Genomic DNA, 22,883 nt, shown 5'->3' on the forward strand with positions numbered 1-22,883 from the left:
GCATCCACGGGCTGTTTTGTCACCGGAGTAGTCGGTGCCTTCTAGGTAGCCACTGAGGCTGCTGTTTTCTTCTTAAGGCTTTTTGGCCCAAATTTCTACAAGGAAAAGGGAAACGAGTTGGCGATCAATTTGTACGAGAAATCAAACGTGAGCAAGCAACAATATACCTTTTTCCAAAAGCGCTAAAAATCTGACCTCGCCCTTACAAAAGTGATACGCCTTTAGGTGAGAAAGCGTAAGAAGCTTGTGGACGTTGTGCGAATTGTCAAGAAGATCGCTGAAACGCTGCGGCCTTTGCAAGCTCACCGTGGGGAGATAATTATGCTCGACGTTAACTGCAAAGTAATTCGGTTAGATAATAAAGCAAAGCTCAAAACTTGTCCTCGCGTACGCGAGCGACCAAAGCCTTACTCGCTTCCAAAGCAAAGACACCGCTCGTCCCAGCTTCGTAGAAGAAGAATTGTGAATCCCAATGTGGGCCCTTCTTTGGGACATCGACTAGGCTGTTGCAACATACTTTCCTCGCCTTGGAAAGGTAGTACATCTGGCCTTGCCCCTTTTTGAGCCTGTACAAGTGGACAAACTCTTCGATGGACAGCTCGTCTAGCTCAACAATCATGTTCACGATGTATACCCCAGTAATGATTAAGTAACAGTTGGCCGTCAGTTGAAGAGGAGTGATGTCGAATCGCCTCAACACTTTATCGATGAAAGGGTGCAAGAGAATGGATACCCCACACCTGAGGAGAGTCTCAGAAATTGCCACCCATCCGGTTGGAGGATTCTTCCGAGAATGTTCTCCCGGGACCATTAGGTTGAGCTGCGGCGCGTAGGTCTCCCTTTATGCGTTGAAGATCCCCGAGGGTGATCAAAGATTGTGGCTCTTTTCGTAACCTGTGAGCTAGAGACAGTGGAGAATGAGCCAGTTGGATCGAAGCATGATCGGACTAGCCCATAGTGTCGTAGTCTAAGCTTTTGGCGACAAACTCTTTAGATATCTCAGGGGATGCATCCCCTAGTGCTGCCGAGCCAACTGGTGAATCAAACATTCGATCTATTGTGCAACTACTAGATGAGGACATGGTTGTAACTTGACTCTGGGTACCTGAAAAAAGAAGTGAACATGTGTTAGAGCTTGAACAACTTGGCGACCATTCCATATTCGCTTCTATGTCAGGCACCCAAAATAGCTTGCGCAACACAATGAAATCATGCGACCTACTGAGGACATCGGCGGCCACCGTGATCTTTAAAACCCGAGACCGTTGGAAATGCACCCGAAAAACCTTACTAAAACCTTAAAACATCCAATGTGGCCATTACAGCAGCTACCTCTTAGCACAAAAGTAAAAAAAAAATGAGCAAGGAAGAGAAAGAACTCTTATCGGAATAAAGAAGAGCGCTGAGAACTCGTAAGAAAGATCACCACAATGATGTAAGAGCAACGACAAAGAAAAGCAAGAGGGTGGAAGAACTTTAAGAGCGGATGTTCTGACGATATTTGCCACCTTTTATAGTGATTTCGCCATGGAAGACGAAAGGGCGGAGTTCAATCTCGACCATTGACTTACAATTGATCTTAGCCCTTTGTTCATTGAGCAATCTCAGCTTTTAAATGTGGCCACATGTCGACCATCCATGAGGTGCGACAAACCATCGATTGATTACAATCATAACCGTCGTCACACGATGCCTCAACTTCACGAGTGAACAACTGTTATCGCCCACACGCGATGAAACGTAACTAACAAAAGCTGCCGCATGTAATGCGACACAATCACGCAAAAATTACATTTATGCCCTGACTTTTTTTATTTTGAGTTTTGACAGGTGGCACATGTAATAATGTCCAACTGTGATGAATGTCGACCAAACGTAAGGTCAGTCGTGATAGCCCGATCGAGCATACACTCAAAGACTCACTGTAGAAGTCGAGCTTGGCATAAAATCGAGCGATAGTCTTTGAAGCCCGAGATGAGCATCGAACACTAGGGGGCAAGTGTTATGTGGTTTCTCCGCCAAGCTCGGGCCAACGCGAGGATGTAGCTCGACTTAGAATGATCTCGACAACTATGATTGATCGACCCAACATAAGCTCGTCGAGCTGTAGCTCGACCTAGCATAAGCTAGTCGCGGAAAATACGAGGAATTAATCAATCAATCCCTAGATTACTTCAGATCCAGGATATAGCGGGAATGCCTAGATCAACAGTTGTCGTTGCATGATCATAGCACCCAATCGCAAGGATATTAGAATTATGATTCAAACCATTTGTAATCTCCTTAATTTGGATCTTTCCTTTATGTAAATCTTGTATATAAACCCCCTAAAACGATGAGGAGGCGGATACAAATTCTGGATAAAAACTACATTGTTAGCTCTCACAACATATACAAAAAACATAGTGGACGTAGGCTGTTAACTTTGTCAAACCACCGTAAAAGTTCTCTTTGTCATTTACTTTATAGCGTTATCATTCACTCATCGTTGATTACCCGTAATCATGCACACATCAGTTTTGATCCCGACAAGGTCAATCTGATCCTGCTGGTTGGTGCAGAATTCTGTATCAACAGGAGTATTTTATAAACCCCTTAAAAATACACCATACTGGTTATGAGAGGTTTTTGAGCCAGTCAAAACTAGTGCATCAAAAATCTGGCAAGTAATGGTTTTAGAACACTTCAAAACTAATGGGAAAAAAAACTCCCAAGTAGACACAGGTGCGAATAATTTTAGAAAAAAAAACGTTTTTTGAGATTAAAAACACTTGAAAAGTATTAAAAAACAATTAATAATATAAAAATAAATAAATAAATGATCTTAATATGTAGGAGTAAGCATGAAAATAGGTTCTACCTAGAACTGGTGAATACCCGAGGTCCTGGTTCCGGGTAGGATCTAGAACTGTCCCTCACAAAGTAGGTTCTGATTATAAAAAATAGGAATTGAGACCCCCCGGTTCTAGTTTTGGTCACGGCTTTGGTTCCTTCATTCCAGGAACTAAAATCGGAACCTGGAACCTGGAATAGGGTACCTTGCTAGGAACCAGTAATAGGGTACCTTGCAAGGAACCAATAACAGGGTACCTTGCAAGGAACCGGGAAAAGAACCGGGGTTTATACAAACTGTTATACAAGATTGGGGGTTTTAACAAAATTTACCCCTAAACTAAACCTAACAATGAAATCCCTAAATCAATTTTAATTTGTCATAGACTATATATCGAACATTTTGGATTTTGGATTTTGGATATGAAGAATCTTTGAATAATTTTAATATATAGTCTTACACTATATATTAAAATTATTTGAAATATTGAAATTAATTAATAAAGAAAAAGTTATATAGAATATTTGAACAAGTGGGGGTGTATTTGTAATTTTTATAGGTTTTTTTTGGTCATTTTGTAAAGTTATAGGGACCAATGTAATTATCCAGGGTACCTAGAACTGGAACAAGAACCTGTTTCACAGGTTTTGGTTCCAGTAATTAAAGAACCAGAATCAGTCGATTCTAGTTTCGATTCCTAATTTCAAGAACTGACCAGTTCTGATTCCTCCAAAAATCTCAGGGTACCTAGACCCGATCACCCTTATTAATATGTATTCTCCAAAGAAATATAATTAAAACCCCTTCATGTATCTTTACATATGTATTTATAAAATGACAATAAAAATAAATATGAAAGGATTTATTAATTTCACGTGACAATATTATTTTGCAAAAATGTCCTAGATTTTTTTTTTTTTTTTTTTTTTTTGAGCAAGATGTCCATGCCCTTAGGGCTTTAAGTTAAGTACCCATAAACCCTCTATATCACCCTAATTAGCATCTTAAAGAACAAAATCAAAACCTCTTGACCTTACCCGTCTGCTGCGGTTTTGCTGTTTAGATCTTGACTACTATTTTGTGATCCGTTTATGTCTCTCTCTGTGCATAAGAGAGTTTTTTTTTTTTTTAATTATTTAGGGTCTTTTACATATATTTTGGATAAGGGAAAAATAAATATTATAACCTAGGTCCTTGGTGATTTTTGTCAATCTTGATAGTTTTGAGAGTGTTAGATTTCTTCACTATATATGAAAAGTAACCTTTTCTATATTCTATTCATAATATGTAATACTGATTGGAAATCAGTTTAAAAAAGGCACTAAATTTTCTCAACGGCAACTATTTTATCAAAACATTTAAATATTTTTTCCCATCCAAAAATGAATACTCAACGAGCATAATCTTATGCAATAACACATTTGCATTTGCAGAAAGCAAGGCAATATATTTAAGCCAAAATCAGTCAATTTCATAAGTAAAAAGATTACTAGCATCCCCTAAATATCGCACATCTTCAAAATCAGGTCTTTAATACGAAAACTTGAAAAATATGAAGTTGCAGAACTCAAAACATTGCCATTTCCACTAGATACTAAAACAAATCTTCAACGGTTGGCCTTAGCAACTCTCTCGATTTCATCTTTCTTTTGATAGCATAGCTGGAAATACAAGGGCATAATAGTTTTAACGCACCACAAAATATTTGACATACGAAAAGAAAACTAGTAATCTAGGCCTTGATTACCTGTTAGATGAACCCTTTGCAGCATTAATAAGTTCATCGCAAGGCACTCTCTGCAATTGTCTTGATGTTCCTGAAGCTGATTCACGAGCACCAGTAGTAAGAGATAGATGGCCTGGTTCAACGTCTCAATGGAAAATATCAACGGCCTGCGTCTAACAACACCAGCTGATCCAATTCTGGTAGCATCTTCACGGGACCACTGTAGTAATAGATACAGAAGAAAGAACATTAGATCAGTAAGGGCAAGGACAAGCATCTAAAAGGCAAACTGAGAAATTCACAACACCCAATTATCCATAAAAATGCAATCTACAAAACTGTAACCAACTTCCATACCTGTTGATGACAGCTCAACAATATTTGATTGGGTTCTGGTCAGTCAACAGGTGAATAATTTCCATGGCTGCTTCACAATCCTAACAGCCATCAATTTCTTACCATTGTTTCTTCCTGCATCATGAAGAGTTTGTAAGCCTCTCCACAGATGGGCACTGGGCCTTCCTGAAACGTTTCACAGAGTACCTACCACGGTGTGGCACATAGGTGGCATGCTTGGCAGCTTGGACTCCAATGTAATCTCAATGAAATGTCAACAACCTACATGGAAATATGAACGGATACATTATGAAAACCAATTGCTAGTTATAAATCATACAGTCCAACTTAAACGAAAAGCCTGTAAATTCAAAAGCTGGTTCACATGTATAGCAAGCAATTTCTTCACATTATCCCAACGGTATCTGAACATGACTTCATTGCTAACTATTATTGATAGAAGACCCAAAAGATCTGTCAATCTACAAATTAAAAAACCTTGAATACTATAATGTCATAGTCATCCAGATCTAAATTCAACAACTAATCTTTACATTTACTCATAAAGCCAAGAAATTCATTAGCACATCGGTAATAATCAACATAATCTGTGATTATTCTAAAACATGATGCTTCAAACAAACATTGTTTATTTTCCACACTTTCATTTACCTCTTCACAGTCCTTCACGTATTTGGTCAAAAAAATCTTTCAATCAACAAGATCTAAGAAGGCCAATAAGACTATTCAATCGAATAAAGTTCTTAAAACCAAAAAACAGATCGACAAAACCTACAATTCGAAATCACATTCCTCTTCACAACAAAACCTCGTGAAACCAAAACAGATCGACAAACACATCACAAAACAAAGCAAAACAAATTCTCTACAAATCGTAAATGAGAAGAGATTTTTGAAACCTAAACGTCGTCGAAGGTCCAGCGGTTGAAGAGCTTCACACGTACTGACCTGATTTGAGTCCAGAGACGGTTGCACCGGTGCCACAGCGGTTGCTGCCATCTTACCTGTAAACAAAACGACACAAAACTCAGTCCAATGGAGAGAAAGTGACGGAGATTTATATGAGAAGGAGAGAAGTGACAGAGAGGAAAGACCTTAGTCAGAGCTCCGGACGGAGTAAGAGTAGAGAATTAGGATTTTTGAAGGTGCGGCTCTCACAATGAAGCTCTCACGGGCGAGTGAAAATGATACTAGGGTTTCGCCTTTTAAGAATCACTAGGGTTGGTGTATGATGGGTGTGCTCGGGTACATGCGGACTATTTAGTGCTTATTCATTGGTCGACCTGAGGATTTTAAAACCTAGTTATATCAGGCATTGCTTAATATGTTATTATAATTAATATTTCACTTAATTTTCAATATTTAATTTAACATATGAACTTATAAATAGGAAATTATTTTGTGATTACATAATCAAGAGATTTTTCTATTAATTAAAATTAAGGAGATTATTTTTATATCCCCTAACTTTTATGTCAATTTTTACAAATCGATATTACAAATTACGTGATAATTTATTTTTTAAATAATTATACTATTAATATGAAATTATTTTTATAGAACATAATTGGGAGATTAACTATAGCTGCGATTTGCACTTAAGAGTGTTTACTAGATTCAAACCTATGGGATTATGTATTTTTAGGGGGGTGTTTTTTGGATTTAAATCTTTAGATATTGCTGACCATCGTCTAATTCGTCAAATCACCGATTCAACCGATCAATTAGGAAACGACCACTTCATTGTTTCACCCCGGTCATTATTAAAACCATGTCTAATAGTTAATAGATGAGTTTTAGTGAGATTTAGCTTTTAGCCCTAAGTAAAACTATAAAAATCTTCATGTAATCATGTGACCATTTCGGAGTGTGAATAATTTAAAAAAAACAAAAAAAGGCTTTTTGAGATTAAAATTTATAAGCACTTTGAAAACTAATTTAAAAAATAAATAATGATAATTGATCTTAAAAAAAAAAAATGATCTATGATTTTGCAAAATTGTCCTAGATGTCCTTTTTTTCTTGCGATAGCAGGAGGGCCATGCCCTTGGGCTTTGAATGTCTATGAAAAGAATCAACCTAAGACCCTTACATATTATCTCCCAATACCATCGGGTGTTTTGCTATATAATCTGTACTATTATTTTGTGATGTCTTCTTCTACTTGCATAGAGTATATTTTTTTTTTTTAATTTATTGTACACTTGTTTATTAATTTATTTAAGGTGCTTTTACTATTTATTTGGGTAAAGGAAAAACATTATACCTAGGTCCTTGGTGGATTTTTGTCAATTTTGACAAGTTACCTTTCTATTCAATATATTAACTCATTGTGAAATCATTTAAAAAGGCCTACACATAAATTTTCTCAACGGCAACTATTTTATCAAGAACATTAATATATTTTCCCATCCATAATGAATACTCAACAAGCATAATCTATGCATAACAATTTGCATTTGCAGAAAGCAGCAATTATTTAAGCCAAAATCAAGTCAATTTCATAAGATTACTAGTCGTCCAATAAATATAACCCACATCTTCAAAATCAGGTCTTTAATAACGAAACTTGTAGAAATATTAGTTGCAGAACTCAAAACATTGCCATTTCCACTAGATACTAAACAACAGTCACAACCCTAGTCGTCCCAAAATCTGTAGAAAGATAGTATGACCAGAGTGGACGAAAGCCATCAACGCAACCTCCTAGCTTCTCTCTCGACTCGAGCAGAGTGAGATATCACCTTCTCTCACGGTCCCTTCACTCCTCATGATGAACCGATTCGGATCATCCAAAATTGACTCTAACCTGAGTCACCTGCCCTCTTGAACCTGTACGTCCCATGACTTTCACCACCACAGCATGCTTAATTGCAGAATCCATTCTGGATACAAAAATGACAACATTTTAGCAAAACAAATCATTTAAAATCACCGCACAAAACACACACAGTCAACCAAAAGTCATAAGCACAACTAAGATTAACAACTAAACTACTTCCTACAATTCGTTAACCTAAACTCCTATTTCCTTATTCTGTCGCCAATTTGCAATCCACACAAAGAACTGCATCAAACTATTATCGAAACCTAGAAATAATTTCTATTCTAAGCACTGATAGGCTCCCTTCAATTAATAAGCAAGCCAATTATGTAAACACAAGTTTCTTGCATCTAGAAGATTCTACGGACAGGCCGCCAGCCCGAAATGTCTAGTTCTCTAAGCGAGTAGTCCAGAAGATCAGACTACTAAAAAAAGACCATTTCTCGACATATTCTTCAGAATAAGCTTTAAATCTCAAATTTCATTCCCTGCTTTTTTTTTTTTTTTTTTTTTTTTTTTTCCCGTGACATTTCTGGGCAGCCAAACAAATCATTCGCACATACAGTAACGTTTATATAGTTAATATTAGTAATTAATTACCAACACCAAAGCAAGTTTTCCTCCACAAAGAGAGACTAAAACAAGAATACACAAGCCTATTTCTCCATGCATTCTTTTAAAAGCTTAAATCTTAAAATTCATTCATTATTTTCTCAGCAGCCAAACAAACATTCACATATCAACTAAGTGCTTTTATAAGTCTAATACTAGTAAATTTAATTATCTTCAAACAGGCAAAATTCTCTCACAGAACGAAATTATAAACAAGGTTCTCAGCAGCCAAACAGATCTGACAATTAAATCACAGCAACATACAGTTATATACATATAAATTTATTAAAATTAAAAGGAATAAACGAGAAAATATTAAACGACGCGTAATCATGTTAAAACAGTGCCAAACGACGTGACAAAAGCTATAGTGTGATGGAAAGAAACAGTACGAAGGAACCCAAGGGGGGAGCGAACCTGAGAGAAGATGAGTAACAGAAAGGCTGTAGAGCGGCTGCTAATTCTTGTGCAGTTCTTCTTCCAATGGGGGAGAAAAACCCTAGATTGATGGCATTTTATATAGCGGAGGAAGCTTAATGACGGTTTTGCCCAGATGGTTGATTTGTTGGGTTTGTGTTTTTTGGTCAATTGAGAAGAAGTTTTCATATAAGGAGTTTAGATGTGGTGTGATTGTACCAAAGTTGATGAAGTGTACGCTTTCTATTTGCATTTCAACCGTCGTATTATCTTACTTTTTCTTCTTTAAGTTGAATGTTGACCCCATTCCTTTGGGCCTTTGTTCTGGACCATGGTTTCAAATCGTGTATCGTATCGTGTTCGAAAACCTAATTTTTTGAATCGTGTATCGCTATCGTATCGTATCGTAAGATACGTCTTTTTCAAAAAAATTAATAAAATAATCAAAATTTTCTAAAAATTAATATAATCCTCAAGATTAATTAAAGAATTTTGTGGTATTATTGACTTTAAATAACGGTATTACATAATCAAAATTAATCACAAAATTCCAAGATCAATGTCAATATCTATATCTCCACTTATATTATTATTATTATGTAAAATGGGCAATACATATTCCTCTTCACTTTCTCCATGCAAAATAGGTAAATTTGGACAGGTTTTGGTGAATCGGGTTGGGTGACCCAGTTTCGACCCGATTTTTTTTTTGACATTTGGCCCAAATTAATAAAGTCGTATCGATTTATATCGATATTTTTAAGAATACGAACGGATACGTATCGTATCGTAGGATACATATTAACGTATCGAATGGTTTAGGATACACTCTCTGATACATATCATTGGCGACCTGTATCGAATCGTATCGTATGATACATATCGGGTATCGTAGGATACTAACAATCATATTCTGGACCTTTATCATTGTTAGCGGTTATGTTTTAATTTCAGTGTTTTGTTTTACAGAATTAAGGATAAACATAATTAAAACACTTCATTTGACTAATTATTTGATGATTTTTAAAATAGTATTTTGAAAAAAAGTAAAATTGGATTATTTTTACGAAAAATATAATTATTAATGTTTTATGAGACGAATAAAGTAGAATAGGATTTTGAGAATATTGGAATAAATGCATTTTTAGGTTTTTTAGGACATAATAGTAGAATAGAATAAAAATATAATATTGAACCAAATGAAGCCCAAAAAACTATTAATTTTTTTTTTTAATACAAATTATTAAAAATACTTTAAAATTAAAGTCCATTTATATATAATGTACTATTATGATTATAAGGGGTTAATTAATCGGTTAAGTCTATTATTTGCTCTTATAAGTTATGGTCATTACGTTTTCTAGAAATAGTAGGATTTGATGGCTTGGTTTTAAAATTTAAGTACTTATGACCGGGGGTGTTCCAGCCAGCTTACAGATATCTCAATAAATTTTTTAAGACTTTCAAGTTAGCGATCGGATAAACCCTCAAGTGGTCACCCCTATTACCAACCGAAGAGAATTGAACTCAAAACATTTTGAATGTATTATCAACTTTCAAATTATAGAGTTTGACGGTCCACTAATTTTGATCTCAATTAGTGAAAGCAAATATGAATTGGAAAGATTTTTCAATTATTAAAAACATTTATTTTTCTAAAAATATTGAATTTAAAGAAAAATCGATATATATGTGATAGAAAAATATTATGCTTAAAACTAAGTCATACAATCAGAGAAAAAACAAAAGACTGAATAGTCATTTTACATGAATTTTATGCAACTTTTGTTTGATTGTATGATTTAGTTGTAAGCAAAATATTATTGTATGAACTATGTAATAATTATCTTTATGTAGATGTACAATAATGTTTTGCTTATAACTGAGTCATACAACTAGGTAAAAATTACATAAAATTTATGTAAAATAACTAATTTATCCTTTATTTTTTGTCTGATTGTAATATTATATAATTTAATTGTATAATTCAGTTGTTAGCATAACATTAGTCGTAGATGTATAATGAATTCGAACGCAAGGGAGTCATGTTAATTTTTTTTAAACTAGAGGGGTGCTTTAGTAAAACAACGTAAACATAAAAAATCCAAAATTTTCTAACCACACGGTCCACACCGCTCTCTCCCTCCCTTCTCCTCCTCCCTCTGTCCACTTCATGGAGCTCTCACTCTCACACTCATCTTCTCTAACAATTTCAGCGGTAACTGCTCCCTGCAACACTTATTCAATCCAAACTAAGATACCCGTTAACCCCAAGTGCAAATCCTTTGAGTTGCTGCTGAAATGCTCCAAGAAAGGGCCTTCACTTGGGCTGTACAGTAGCAGAATTGGCTCTAAACATGCACCAAAACGATCCCAGAGGCGTAACTCCATCTGGGTATGTTTTTTTTTTCTTCTTATTGATGAATTAAGCTCGTGTTTTGCTTGTTTATGACTTTATGTTTGAGTTTCGGTGGTTGAAAAGAATTTTTTTCTGCTTTTTGTTCTTGTTTTTGGTGTGTTCATTAACTTGCCTAGAGTGTTGGAGTAATTATATTTATAAGTATTTGTTTAAGTTAGAATTGTTAATGTGTTGAAGTTCAGCTCACTGAGAGAAAATGGTTAATATAAATGAGAATGCTAATTTACTTAACTAGCTTAAGTGGGAACTCTGGATGAGTCAAAGTCTTAGATGGGACGGGCGCGTCATCCATGCACGAAAAGTCGACTAAATAATTGCCTTGGATTGTTGGATTAATTTTATTATAAGTATATGTTTGAGGTAGAATTGTTCACGTGTTGAAGTTCTACTTACTGAGACAAAATTGTTATTGTTATAAATGAGAGGTGGCTGATTACAATTTCATTTTGTGGTCACCGACTTACCCTGACATGTTATCAAGGGTTGGAATGGTGAAATCAACATGTTGTATTTGATTTTTATTCACCTTGGTCTCTGATATTCCTTGGTCTATCTATGGCATTAATGTGAAAGTGGATGCTGCTAGGCCTCATCTGATATTGGAGCAGCTGGATCTGATCCAGTGCTGAACAAAGTGTCAGCTTTCAAAGATGCATGCTGGAGATTTCTTAGGCCCCATACTATACGTGGAACTGCTTTAGGATCAGTGTAAGTACTCAAGTTACAAATGCACTAGCAGTATTGGTAAATTAATTTTGGTTGGATGTTGCAGGATTACCTTATTTTTATGTTGACAGTGCTTTGGTAGGGAGAGCATTGATTGAAAACTCAAACCTAATTAAATGGTCACTGCTGTTGAAGGCATTCTCTGGTCTCGTGGCTCTAATTTGTGGGAATGGTTTTATAGTTGGCATCAATCAGATCTACGATGTTGGCATTGACAAGTATGTGGTGAAATAATATGTAAAATTCTTTGATTACTTGTAAAACTTGCATGAAACGACTTAAATGTAGACTTAAAATCAAATCTGGGTTTCTGAGCTTTTGAACTGGACTGCTCATATCTTGTGGTTAGGACTCAGCACATTGGATTCAGACGATTAGTGGTTGATATCCATCATTTAGGTCAGATGATTTATATCCATTCAGTGAAGCTAATTCTTAAAACCAACAAGTTCTAGATAAAGGTTTTCTCAATAACATCCCATGGTCTGAACATATTACATGGCCTAAGGTCTTAACTCATGGTCTGTATTTGTTTTATAATTCACTGTTTTAAAATATCATGTGGTACAGTGGTGCATTGTTTAAGTATGTTAAGTCGTCAAAGTAAACTTTGAAGTTAAACTTCTTATAGAAGTATGAGTAGTTGAATCCAAGATTCTGTCTATTATGTATTTGATTATTTATGATAAATGTGTGCAGCAAAAATATTTGTTTTCTCTATGCAGAGTAAACAAACCTTACTTACCAATAGCTGCTGGGGATCTTTCAGTGCAATCTGCATGGTCATTGGTGATATTTTTTGCTGTGACTGGTCTCTTGATTGTTGGATTAAACTTTGGCCCATTCATCACTTCCTTATACTCTCTTGGCCTTTTTCTGGGAACCATCTATTCTGTTCCTCCACTTAGAATGAAGAGATTTCCTGTGGCTGCATTTCTTATAATTGCAACGGTATGGTTTATTTTCACCTTCCTCACCTCCAAATCTCAGAAATTAATTTTATGGTAGTTTGCCTTGTCCTCCACGACCAATTGCAATTTGATGACCCACCACTTGAATGTTATTAAGTTACTATTTTACCTAAACAGCAAGGTTGATATATAAGAGTCTGACAATAATACATAAGCTCTGACTCACCCTTTCACATGCAAGGAATGTAGATTTAACACAACCGCCATCACTAACGCAGCTTATGAACATTGAAATAATGCATTGGGGGATTCAAACACAAGGCCACTTGGTTAACTTAGCTCTCATACCATATTAAGTTAACACTTGATGTAAGAGCTTAAGTCTATACAAAAGGGTCCAGCACAGTATTAGAAACCTATCAAATGTTTTGGTTTTGATTTGCATTTCCTTTGGAATGCCAGGTTGCTTCTAAAATTGAAATCAGAATCATAATTTCTGAACTGATAATAATGAAGAAAATGGGTTTTTAGTTCACATTATGAAATGATAATATGTCTAGTACAAGCCTAGAAAAAAATCTCTTAAGTGTTATAAGGACAATATAACGCCATTAAAAGCTGTGATAGATAAACTAGATGAATTGAATGTTGTATTTGTCTGTGTCTCTGACCGTCTGAAAGTTAGTTTTATTTGATTAAAGAGTAGTTGTCAAACAAAAAAGGTCATCATCTTATGCTACTATTATAAATATTAAGAATCACTTTAGTTTGTGTAAGAATTGTTTAGTGATCTGTATAATTTTATTGCTCTTTTACATTGATTGTTATTGCCACATGTGTCTCTAGAAAGTTAGTTTGTTAGACAAGAAACTAACAAAATATAACTTCTTCAGGTACGGGGCTTTCTTCTTAATTTTGGTGTATATTACGCCACAAGAGCTGCCCTTGGACTCTCATTTGAATGGAAGTAAGTTATCATTCATTACATATTGGTTCATAATTGATTGAATTAATGGTCATAGTTAACATTTGGCTCAATTAGGGTGTCATAGACATTGTTTTAAAACCCGGTTCAGAGGGCAACCCGTTTTGCTGCTCGGGTCACGGGTCAACCGGTTGGACCGATGACGTCAGCGACAATTTTATTTAAAAAAAATTACATATTAATCCTTCAAATTTTAATATATTACAAAAATTTCCCTAAAAAAGTTTAAAGTAGTCCCTAAAATTTTTATTTATTTAAAAAGGCCCCAAAAAATTACCAATTAATCCCTAAACTTTTGATATATCTCTAAAACACCCCTATAAAATTACAAGTTAACCCTTATAATTTTGAAATATTACAAAATCCCCCTAAGACCTGAACCGGACCGGAGAAGCTGCCGGGTCTCGGTCCGACCGGCTGGTCTGGTCCGGTTTTTAAAACAGAGGTCATAGGTACCTGCTAGCATGCTGATTTTTCATAGTGACTATGATGGAAAAATAATCAACCAGACTTAAAATAATTAGTGTGGTACCCCCATAATTCCACTCCATCCACTTAAGCTGGTAGCCTGAGCCATGATTTAGAGTTTGACTTTGTTTACCTTGAAACCTTTCTGATCCCCACAAATTGATACCACTGGCTAGAGGTCTTAGAGTATATCCTTCCATTTACATGAGCAGGCTATATTTAACTTTTTATTGTGGAATATGTCTATACTTGTTCGAACTGTTAACAAGAATTGTAATGTTTTCTCTTCAATTTCTACCTGCAGTGCACCTGTGGCTTTTATTACAACATTTGTGACATTGTTCGCATTGGTCATTGCTGTTACAAAAGATCTTCCAGATGTAGAGGGAGATCGCAAGTGAGTTGCAGGCCTAATTATGTCAATGTATTTGATTTTATTCTACTTTTGAAGCTAGCTGATATCTTGTTTATGTTTACCTTCCTGTGTTTTATGCATTAGATTCCCCTTGAATGCTTAAAGCACCAACTTTGAATGATATATGAGATTCCAGTTTATAGCAATTTATCTTGATATTCCCTCAATAAGCCTTCAAATTCCTAATTTTGTTATCCATCTCTTGAATGTTTTGAACTAACCCTGTCCCCATTTTTTTTAGATTTGAGACACTTCTTATTTTTTCATAGTTGTTTACAGATTTCAAATATCAACTTTAGCAACAAAGCTTGGAGTTAGAAACATTGCATTCCTTGGTTCTGGACTTCTGCTGGTAAATTATATTGCTGCTATATTGGCAGCAATTTACACTCCTCAGGTGAAAGTTCTGCTCCTTTGAAGTTAGTCTTATTAAGTTATAAATGGTTTATGCATTGTTGGTACTTGATTTTAAGCTCATTTCCGTAACTCATGGAATCATTTGAATGTTTATAGTTCTCAACATTGATCTTTTTTGTATACATAGTTTCTGCAAATTTTGTGTTGATCTTATGCAAATCTTATGGAATCAGCAGAGTGTTAAGTGTATTTCCAGACATTTTTTCTTCTATGGAGATTAGTTCTATAACTAAGTATACTTTTACTTGTTTTCAGGCTTTCAGGCGTAACTTAATGATACCTGCACATTTAATCTTGGCATCATGCTTGATTTTCCAGGTGTGTCTCTAATTAACACCATGATCAGGTCTATATTTTATTTCTTTTGAAAGTCTTGCACAGATTACTCTCCATTTGATTCGCCTTTTTTTTTTTTGGGAGGGGAGGGGTAGAGGATGTATGTTAGGATAAATTCTTTTTCCTTGATATGCTTCTTGTTTTGTGTTTGTCAGTGTTTAAATAATAGTTGCTCGACATGGTTTTCTATACTATTTAACAGATGTTATTTTGTTCATATCCTAGAACTTTTCCCTTTCTTTCTGTTAGATTATGGCAAGTTAGATTTGTATTTGGATTCTGATAAAACCCCAAGATTAACAAACAACAAGCAACCAATAAATCAGACAATGCACCAATTCTCAAGTGTTTTCACAAGATAGATTTGGATGGATTTAATCAGATTGATATTAAGAACTAAAAATGGTAAATAACAGAGCAATATTCCAGGAAATGAAATGAAAGAAAATAACAGCAGATAAGTCCCAGCAGTTCAAGGAGCTAGGGACCTCCCTGATTCACACTTTACAAATCCTGACTTTTCAACCAAAGGCTCTTCCTTTTATACATGAATCAGCTAACAACTTTTATTCCATTCTAACTAATTGGTTCACACGTCACATGCCTCCAGCTTCTCTCCACTCAAGCAGGTTTCTTCAATTCTGTTAGCCTCTCTCCACTAACGCATGCTTCTCCAATTCCAACCAAATCTGTAAGTGGCTTTTTACCCTTGTGCTCTCTGTGCTGGTAAACCTTCTTGATGGGTGGTCTATCAATACCCCCCACCTTGAAGAGCCACCTTGTCCTCAAGGTGAAAGTGAGGAAATTGAAGAGTGATGGTGTCGGCCAACTCCCAGGTTGCTTCAAATGGGGCTAAATCCTTCCACTTAATAAGGACTTCCTGAGAGCCATTCACTAGTGTGCGGACGGCCAAGACAAATTCCGAATGAACCTGCAGCTCCATGTCCTCCGTGAGGCAGGGTGGTAGAGGTTGGATAGGAACCGAGTTGTGCAGACTGCTCTTGAGTTGAGGTACGTGAAAAACGGGATGAATTTTGGCTGTTGAAGGCAGCTCCAGCTTATATGCAACCTGTCCAATTTTTTCCAAAATGGGAAATGGTCCATAAAAACGAGGACTCAACTTTTCATTGAGTTTAGAAGTCAGGGACTTGAAGCGGCAAGGTTGAAGCTTCAAAAACACTTGGTCTCCTGGCTGAAAGTTAACATCCCGACGATGGGCATCTGCCTGTGATTTCATATGGTTCTGGGCATTACTCAGGTTATTTTTCAGCGTGTCCAATATGGCGTTACGATCAGCCATCTGCTGATTGACTTCTTCAACCAGTGAAGGGTAGTCGGTGAAGCGGAGAAGAGTGGGCGGATCGCGGCCGTAGAGTGCATTGAAAGGTGTCATCTTGGTTGCACTATGAAAAGTAGAATTATACCAAAATTCGGCCCATGCTACCCACCGTGGCCATTGTTTAGGCTGGTTGCTGCAAAAACAACGAAGATAGGCTTCTAAACAACGGTTAACTACCTCCGTTTGGCCGTCGGTTTGAGGATGGTACGCAGAATTGAATTTCAGCTTGGTACCTGCGGCCTTAAACAATTCTTGCCAAAATTGACTGACAAACACTCGGTCTCTGTCGGATACAATTGAGTTTGGAAACCCATGCAGTCGCACAACTTTCGAAACAAACAAATCAGCCACTTCCTTGGCTCGTATATGGGTGACATAAGGGAAGGAAGTGACCATATTTAGTTAATCGATCCACCACTACCAATATCGTGTCATATCCTTTGGCTTTGGACAACCCCCTGATAAAATCCATACTAATGTCTTCGAATACCTGGGTGGGAATGGGTAAAGGTTGGAGAAGACCCGCAGGCTTAAGAGCAAAATGTTTATTCAGTTGACAGGTGGAACACTGTTGAACAAAAGTCTGAACATCTCTTTTAATACCCTCCCAAAAAACCAAATTCGTCACTCGTTTGTAAGTTCTGAAAAATCCGGAATGGCCGCCGGCCGGACTGTTGTGGAATTCCTCCAACAACTGCGGAATAAATTTAGAAGATTTGGGAACCACCAACCTGTTTTTGTAAAGCAGACAGCTGCGGCGTAGACTGTAATTTGGGTGACTCTGGGGATCAAAAAGCAAATCTTGGATGACAATTCGAAGCTTCGCATCTTGTTGTGCTTCAGTCGCCAGATCATCGAATTCTGAGAAGGTAACTATCGAGACAGCAGTGAATTCCATGTCTGCTCTGCGGGAGAGGGCATCAACCACGTGGTTTGAACTACCTGGTTGATACACTATCTCAAACGTGTAACCGAGAATCTTAGAAATCCATTTTTGCTATTCAGGTGTTTTCACCCTCTGATCGGTCAAGAACTGCAAACTACGCTGGCTGTTTTGGTAGTAAACTTTTGTCTGCTAAGGTAATGACTCCATTTTTGAACTACAAACACTATGGCCATTAACTCTCTTTCATATACTGATTTTTGCTTTGACTGATGGGAAAATGCTTTCTTGATGAATGCTATGGGACGTTGGTTCTGATGTAAGACAGCTCCCAATCCTTGGCCCAATGCGTCGGTGTGGACTTCAAAAGGGATACTGAAATCAAGTACAGCCAGCACAGGAACGGATGAGATGGTTTTTTTAAGGTTATCAAAGGCTTGTTGGGCCTGTTCATTCCACCCGAAGGCGTCTTTCTGAAGTAGTTTAGTCAATGGCCGAGCTATCGACCCATAATCTTTCACGAATCTACGATAATACCCTGTTAATCCCAAGAATCCCCGCAACCCTTTGATAGTCTGTGGAACAGGCCAAGATAGCATTGATTCCACTTTGGTTGGGTCTGCCTCCACCCCATTCACAGAAATCAAATATCCCACATATTCTAACTTCAACTGACCAAATATACATTTTTTTCGGTTGACAACCAGCTCGTTGTCGGCTAAGATTTGGAAGGTGTATCGCAAGTGAGTGAGGTGGGCTTCTAGGTCGGGGCTGTAGACTAGGATGTCGTCAAAAAATACCAGTACAAACTTCCTTAAAATTGGTCTGAAAATGGTCAACCCAAACGGCATGACCAAGAATTCGTAATGCCCCTCGTGAGTTCGGAAAGCTGTTTTCGGCACATCCTCAAGCCTAACTCTGATCGGATGATATCCGAATTTCAAATCCAGCTTAGAAAAAACTATCGCTCCAGCCAACTCATCTAACAACTCATCAATTGAAGGTATGGGAAATTTGTCGGGTATGGTTATGTTGTTAAGGGTGCGGTAGTCAACACAAAATCGCCAGCTTCCATCTTTCTTTTTAACCAATAGCACCGAGCTTGCAAAAGGACTAGTACTCGGTTGGATTATTCCGGATACCAGCATTTCACCCTCCAGCCTTCCTATCTCATTCTTTTGAGTGTAGAAATATTTGTAGGGGCGTAGATTAGGGGGTTAGGAGGATTGTTGGAGGGTTATGGCATGGTCAGTTGGTCTCCTCGGTGGAAGACAAGGGTGTTGGTCAAACAGTTGGTGGAATTCTTTAAGTAATGTAGCAACTTCCGGCTCCATGGGTTCACTTTGCTCTTCGACTTTCCTCTCAATAGAACAAAACTCTACTACATACCCTGCACCTTCACTCTATAGTGTCTTGAGCATAGCTTTTAGAGAGACTATAGCCTTAACTAACGAAGGATCACCCTGCAACACAATTCTCTTCCCATTACTATCGAACGCCATGGTTAAATTTTTCCAGTTAGAGCACACATCTCCCAACGTGCTCAACCAAGATATCCCTAACACCACATCAGCTCCACCTAAATCAAAGGGGAAAAAATCTTGTGTCAACTCCACCTCCTGGATCCTCATACTCACATTTCTGCAAATTCCTTCTCCCCTGACGGTAAAACCATTTCCTATCATTACTCCGAATTGTTTCCCCTTCTCCAAGTTCAAGCCTAGCTTCTGTACCAACTCCTTTGAGATGAAGTTGTGGGATGCCCCACTATCAACCAACACAATCACTGTCTCATCTCCAATCATTTCCCGGATCTTCAAAGTTTTATCCATCGTCATACCCACAATCGAGTTCATAGACAAAGCCAATGGATTACCTGTTGGGTTGGTGTCATCGTTGTTGTCAGAGTTGGGTTCTTCCTTTTCCGGCGAGTCTTCATCGGTTACTATAAGGATCTGCAGCAATCTTGCCTTCCAACGGTGCGTGGGATTGTATTTTTCGTCACATTTGAAACACAGTCCCCGCTTCCTCTTGGTCTGAATCTCGACGTCAGTCAATCGCCGGAAGCCTTCGCCCCGAAATCCCTGCATGGGTGTGTCAGCTGGCCTTTGTCGTTCATTTCCTTTGTTTGAACTCAGATCTGGAATGCGTGAAAAGGTGTTGGGAGACCACGCATTTGTGCGCCAGTTTTCTGGGTTGGGTGTGACCCGCTGGTATGGCTCCATTTTAGGTGGTTGGGTCTTAAAGGGTTTGGGCCTATGTTTTTCCAAAACCCAGTTTTTGTCCTCAACTCTGTGGACCTGCTCAATAAGTGAAAAGAGTGTATTTGGTTGGGCCAAATGCAGTTCAGCCCGAATTTCTTCTTTGAGTCCATTTAAAAAAATTCCCATTAGCAAATCTTCTCCTACCTCAAGCAAGGGAGCTGAATGTTCTTCAAAATTTTCTCTGAAGTCTGTTACTGTTCCAGTTTGTTTTAAGGCTACTAGTGCCTCATATGCTAATCCTTTGAAACATGGACGAAATCTCGCAACCACGGCAGTTTTAAAAGCTTCCCATGAACTGATTGGTGCCCTTGATTCGACCCACTGATACCAATTCAGTGCCCGTCCCTCCATGCAAACTGCAACTGCCTCTACTGTTTCTCCCTCTGTGTAACGATTGACTGAGAAATAGCGATCTGCTCTGAAAGTCCATCCGTAGGGATCTTCTCCATTAAATATTGGTAATTCTAATTTTTTTCCCTTCTTTTCCTCCTTAAGGCTCTCGGTTTCCTTACTCTGACTCATTCCACCATTGTCGTTACTGTTGGAGTTTTCCCCCAGCTTTGACTTGCCCCGATCTCTACTATTTTGTGCTTCCTTCTCCTCTTTCAGTCTCATCCATTCTCTCATTTCCAGGATATACCCTTTGATGCTACCTAACTCCTCCTTCATGCCTCCTAGCTCCTTCTCCATGTTACCCATTTCTTTTTCTAATCCCTCAACCTTCTGCTCCATTCTCGATTTAGGCATTACCCACACTAAGCTCTGATACCAGTTGATAAAACCCCAGGATTAACAAACAACAAGCAACCAATAAATCAGACAATGCACCAATTCTCAAGTGTTTTCACAAGACAGATTTGGATGGATTTAATCAGATTGATATTAAGAACTGAAAATGGTAAATAACAGAGCAATATTCCAGGAAATGAAATGAAAGAAATAACAGCAGATAAGTCCCAGTAGTTCGAGGAGCTGGGGACCTCCCTGATTCACACTTTACAAATCCTGACTTTTCAACCAAAGGCTCTCCCTTTTATACATGAATCAGCTAACAACTTTATTCCCTTCTAACTAATTGGTTCACACGTCACATGCCTCCAGCTTCTCTCCACTCAAGCAGGTTTCTTCAATTCTGTTAGCCTCTCTCCACTAACGCATGCTTCTCCAATTCCAACCAAATCTGTTAGTGGCTTTTTACCCTTGTGCTTTCTGTGCTGGTAAACCTTCTTGATGGGTGGTCTATCACATTCACATGACAAATCTGTGTGTTCATATATTTATTAGAGTTTAAATGCGATTATTCGACTTTTTTCTGTACACTTAAAACTTTTGGAGTTACTGGTTACTACAAATTGTTCTTGATCTGAAATTAATTTCAATAATTGAATTTCTGTAATATGTGGTTATCATTAATGATCTGTGTCTTATCTTACATACAATTTCATCTGGAATACAATTTCAGGCGTGGGTGTTAGAACGAGCAAATTATACCAAGGTAATCCTAGCTTTGGTGTTGCTTTATATGATCATAGTAATATTTTGTGTTGAGTGGTGATATTTGTCCCTCACCCCACCGAGGACTTGAAGAAGTCTCGTTTATCATTTGAAATCAGTTGAATATTTTTGAAAAATACAAAATTGACATCACAAATTTTTTGTGTTGGATAATTACAAACCCTTCTTTGAAGTCAATTAATAGTTAGAGAGAAAGTCCACAAAACCGATACATTAGATGACGAAGAGATAAAACAAATTAAAAAAAATTGAGAATACAGGTTGAATCCCCAGAAAGGTTCAAAAGACAACCCGCAAAAACAGAACTAAAAGAGAGAAAAACAAGGGTTTGAAACAAAAAAAATTATTGTTATACCAACTTGAAATATTAAAGAACAGATACAAGGCAGAAGGAAAAAAGAATGGAATAGAAAAAGAAAGAATGGAGAAAAGAATTGGAGATAAATCAGCCATACGATACATTCGGCTGTCATACCCTATGGTTATATAGTAGATAGATCTTTCAGAACTAAAGTGAGATTCATATGATACTGTCCTAAGCTGCACATTGCCCTTCTTGCTTATCTGATTATATTTTTATCGTCTTTTGCAGGAAGCAATCTCGGGGTTCTACCAGTTTATATGGAATCTCTTCTATGCTGAGTATGCTATATTTCCTTTCATCTAAAATACTAGTCTGTACCTTTTTTGGTGTGCCCTTTCTATTTTTCATTTTTAGTTTCCCACAGAGAGAGATAGTAGTTTGTTACATAAATTGCTGCATAATTTTGCAATGTAGCTAACTTTGTTGTATGTACAATTTTGTATATCTTGCTAGGCAAAGAACTAAGAACTGTATTTTGATTCATGCAAGTAATGGAATAATATGGAAATTTTCTATCCAGTGACTTGCAGCCTTGCTGATTTGCTTGTTGGTAGACATACAAACTTGAATTCTGGTGTCTTCATAATTCAGCATGGTCTTCATTCGCAGAACTAATCAACCCTAGTTGCTAACTACTTACATACACAGTAGAATATATATTGGTTCAGATGAGTGAAGTTAGTAGGGTATTACATAGTGTTAACAACTCTTGTTTGGTCCTCGGGTCTAGATGTTCTTGTGTTATGTCATAGAGTGGATAACTACGATGTTTCAGAATCTTAGATGTTTCAAAAGCTAGTGGATCAGTTCTGTGCTCAATAATTCAACTATATGCTGTGTCTTAATGAAATAGGGGATCCATTTGGGTTTTATAGTTGAACATATAATATAGGTCAAATTGAGGATGCTAACACATTTTGAAACTTCAAATCTCTTAATACTTGAAACTTTAGAAATTGGTATCTAAGATTGAGTTCAGACTGAGACTTGTTGGTTCTAAAACATTCAACTTACATTTATTACTTATCAAGTTACAAATGAATTTTACTTTGTAATTGTATCTAGATTTTCA

The 22,883-nt window shown here is 37.1% G+C and overlaps 1 protein-coding gene and 2 pseudogenes across 1 annotated transcript; 1 reads left to right on the forward strand and 2 right to left on the reverse strand.

Annotated features, from left to right (window-relative positions):
• Positions 1–4,440: 4,440 nt before the first annotated feature.
• LOC116141106 lies at positions 4,441–5,915 on the reverse strand (annotated as a pseudogene).
• A 1,694-nt stretch (positions 5,916–7,609) lies between these two features.
• Positions 7,610–7,812, reverse strand: LOC116141074 (annotated as a pseudogene).
• A 3,092-nt stretch (positions 7,813–10,904) lies between these two features.
• Positions 10,905–22,337, forward strand: LOC116141098 (homogentisate solanesyltransferase, chloroplastic). The gene is made up of 10 exons (XM_031426644.1): positions 10,905–11,164; positions 11,775–11,896; positions 11,986–12,132; positions 12,640–12,865; positions 13,719–13,792; positions 14,583–14,675; positions 14,973–15,090; positions 15,366–15,428; positions 21,395–21,427; positions 22,040–22,337. Exons 1-10 carry the CDS (start codon positions 10,943–10,945, stop codon positions 22,112–22,114), a joined length of 1,173 nt encoding a protein of 390 aa, XP_031282504.1. The 5' UTR covers positions 10,905–10,942; the 3' UTR covers positions 22,115–22,337.
• Positions 22,338–22,883: the final 546 nt, after the last annotated feature.

The sequence above is a fragment of the Pistacia vera genome, unplaced genomic scaffold (genome assembly GCF_008641045.1).
Source record: "Pistacia vera cultivar Batoury unplaced genomic scaffold, PisVer_v2 Contig392, whole genome shotgun sequence".
NCBI classification, from domain to species: Eukaryota; Viridiplantae; Streptophyta; class Magnoliopsida; order Sapindales; family Anacardiaceae; genus Pistacia; species Pistacia vera.

Excerpts from the sequence above, each read along its gene's own strand:
- LOC116141098 (XM_031426644.1), top strand. The coding sequence starts at position 10,943 with ATGGAGCTCTCACTCTCACACTCATCTTCTCTAACAATTTCAGCGGTA. Across the intron at positions 12,133-12,639 it reads TACGATGTTGGCATTGACAA|AGTAAACAAACCTTACTTAC; the intron begins GTATGTGGTGAA and ends TTCTCTATGCAG. Across the intron at positions 21,428-22,039 it reads AACGAGCAAATTATACCAAG|GAAGCAATCTCGGGGTTCTA; the intron begins GTAATCCTAGCT and ends CGTCTTTTGCAG.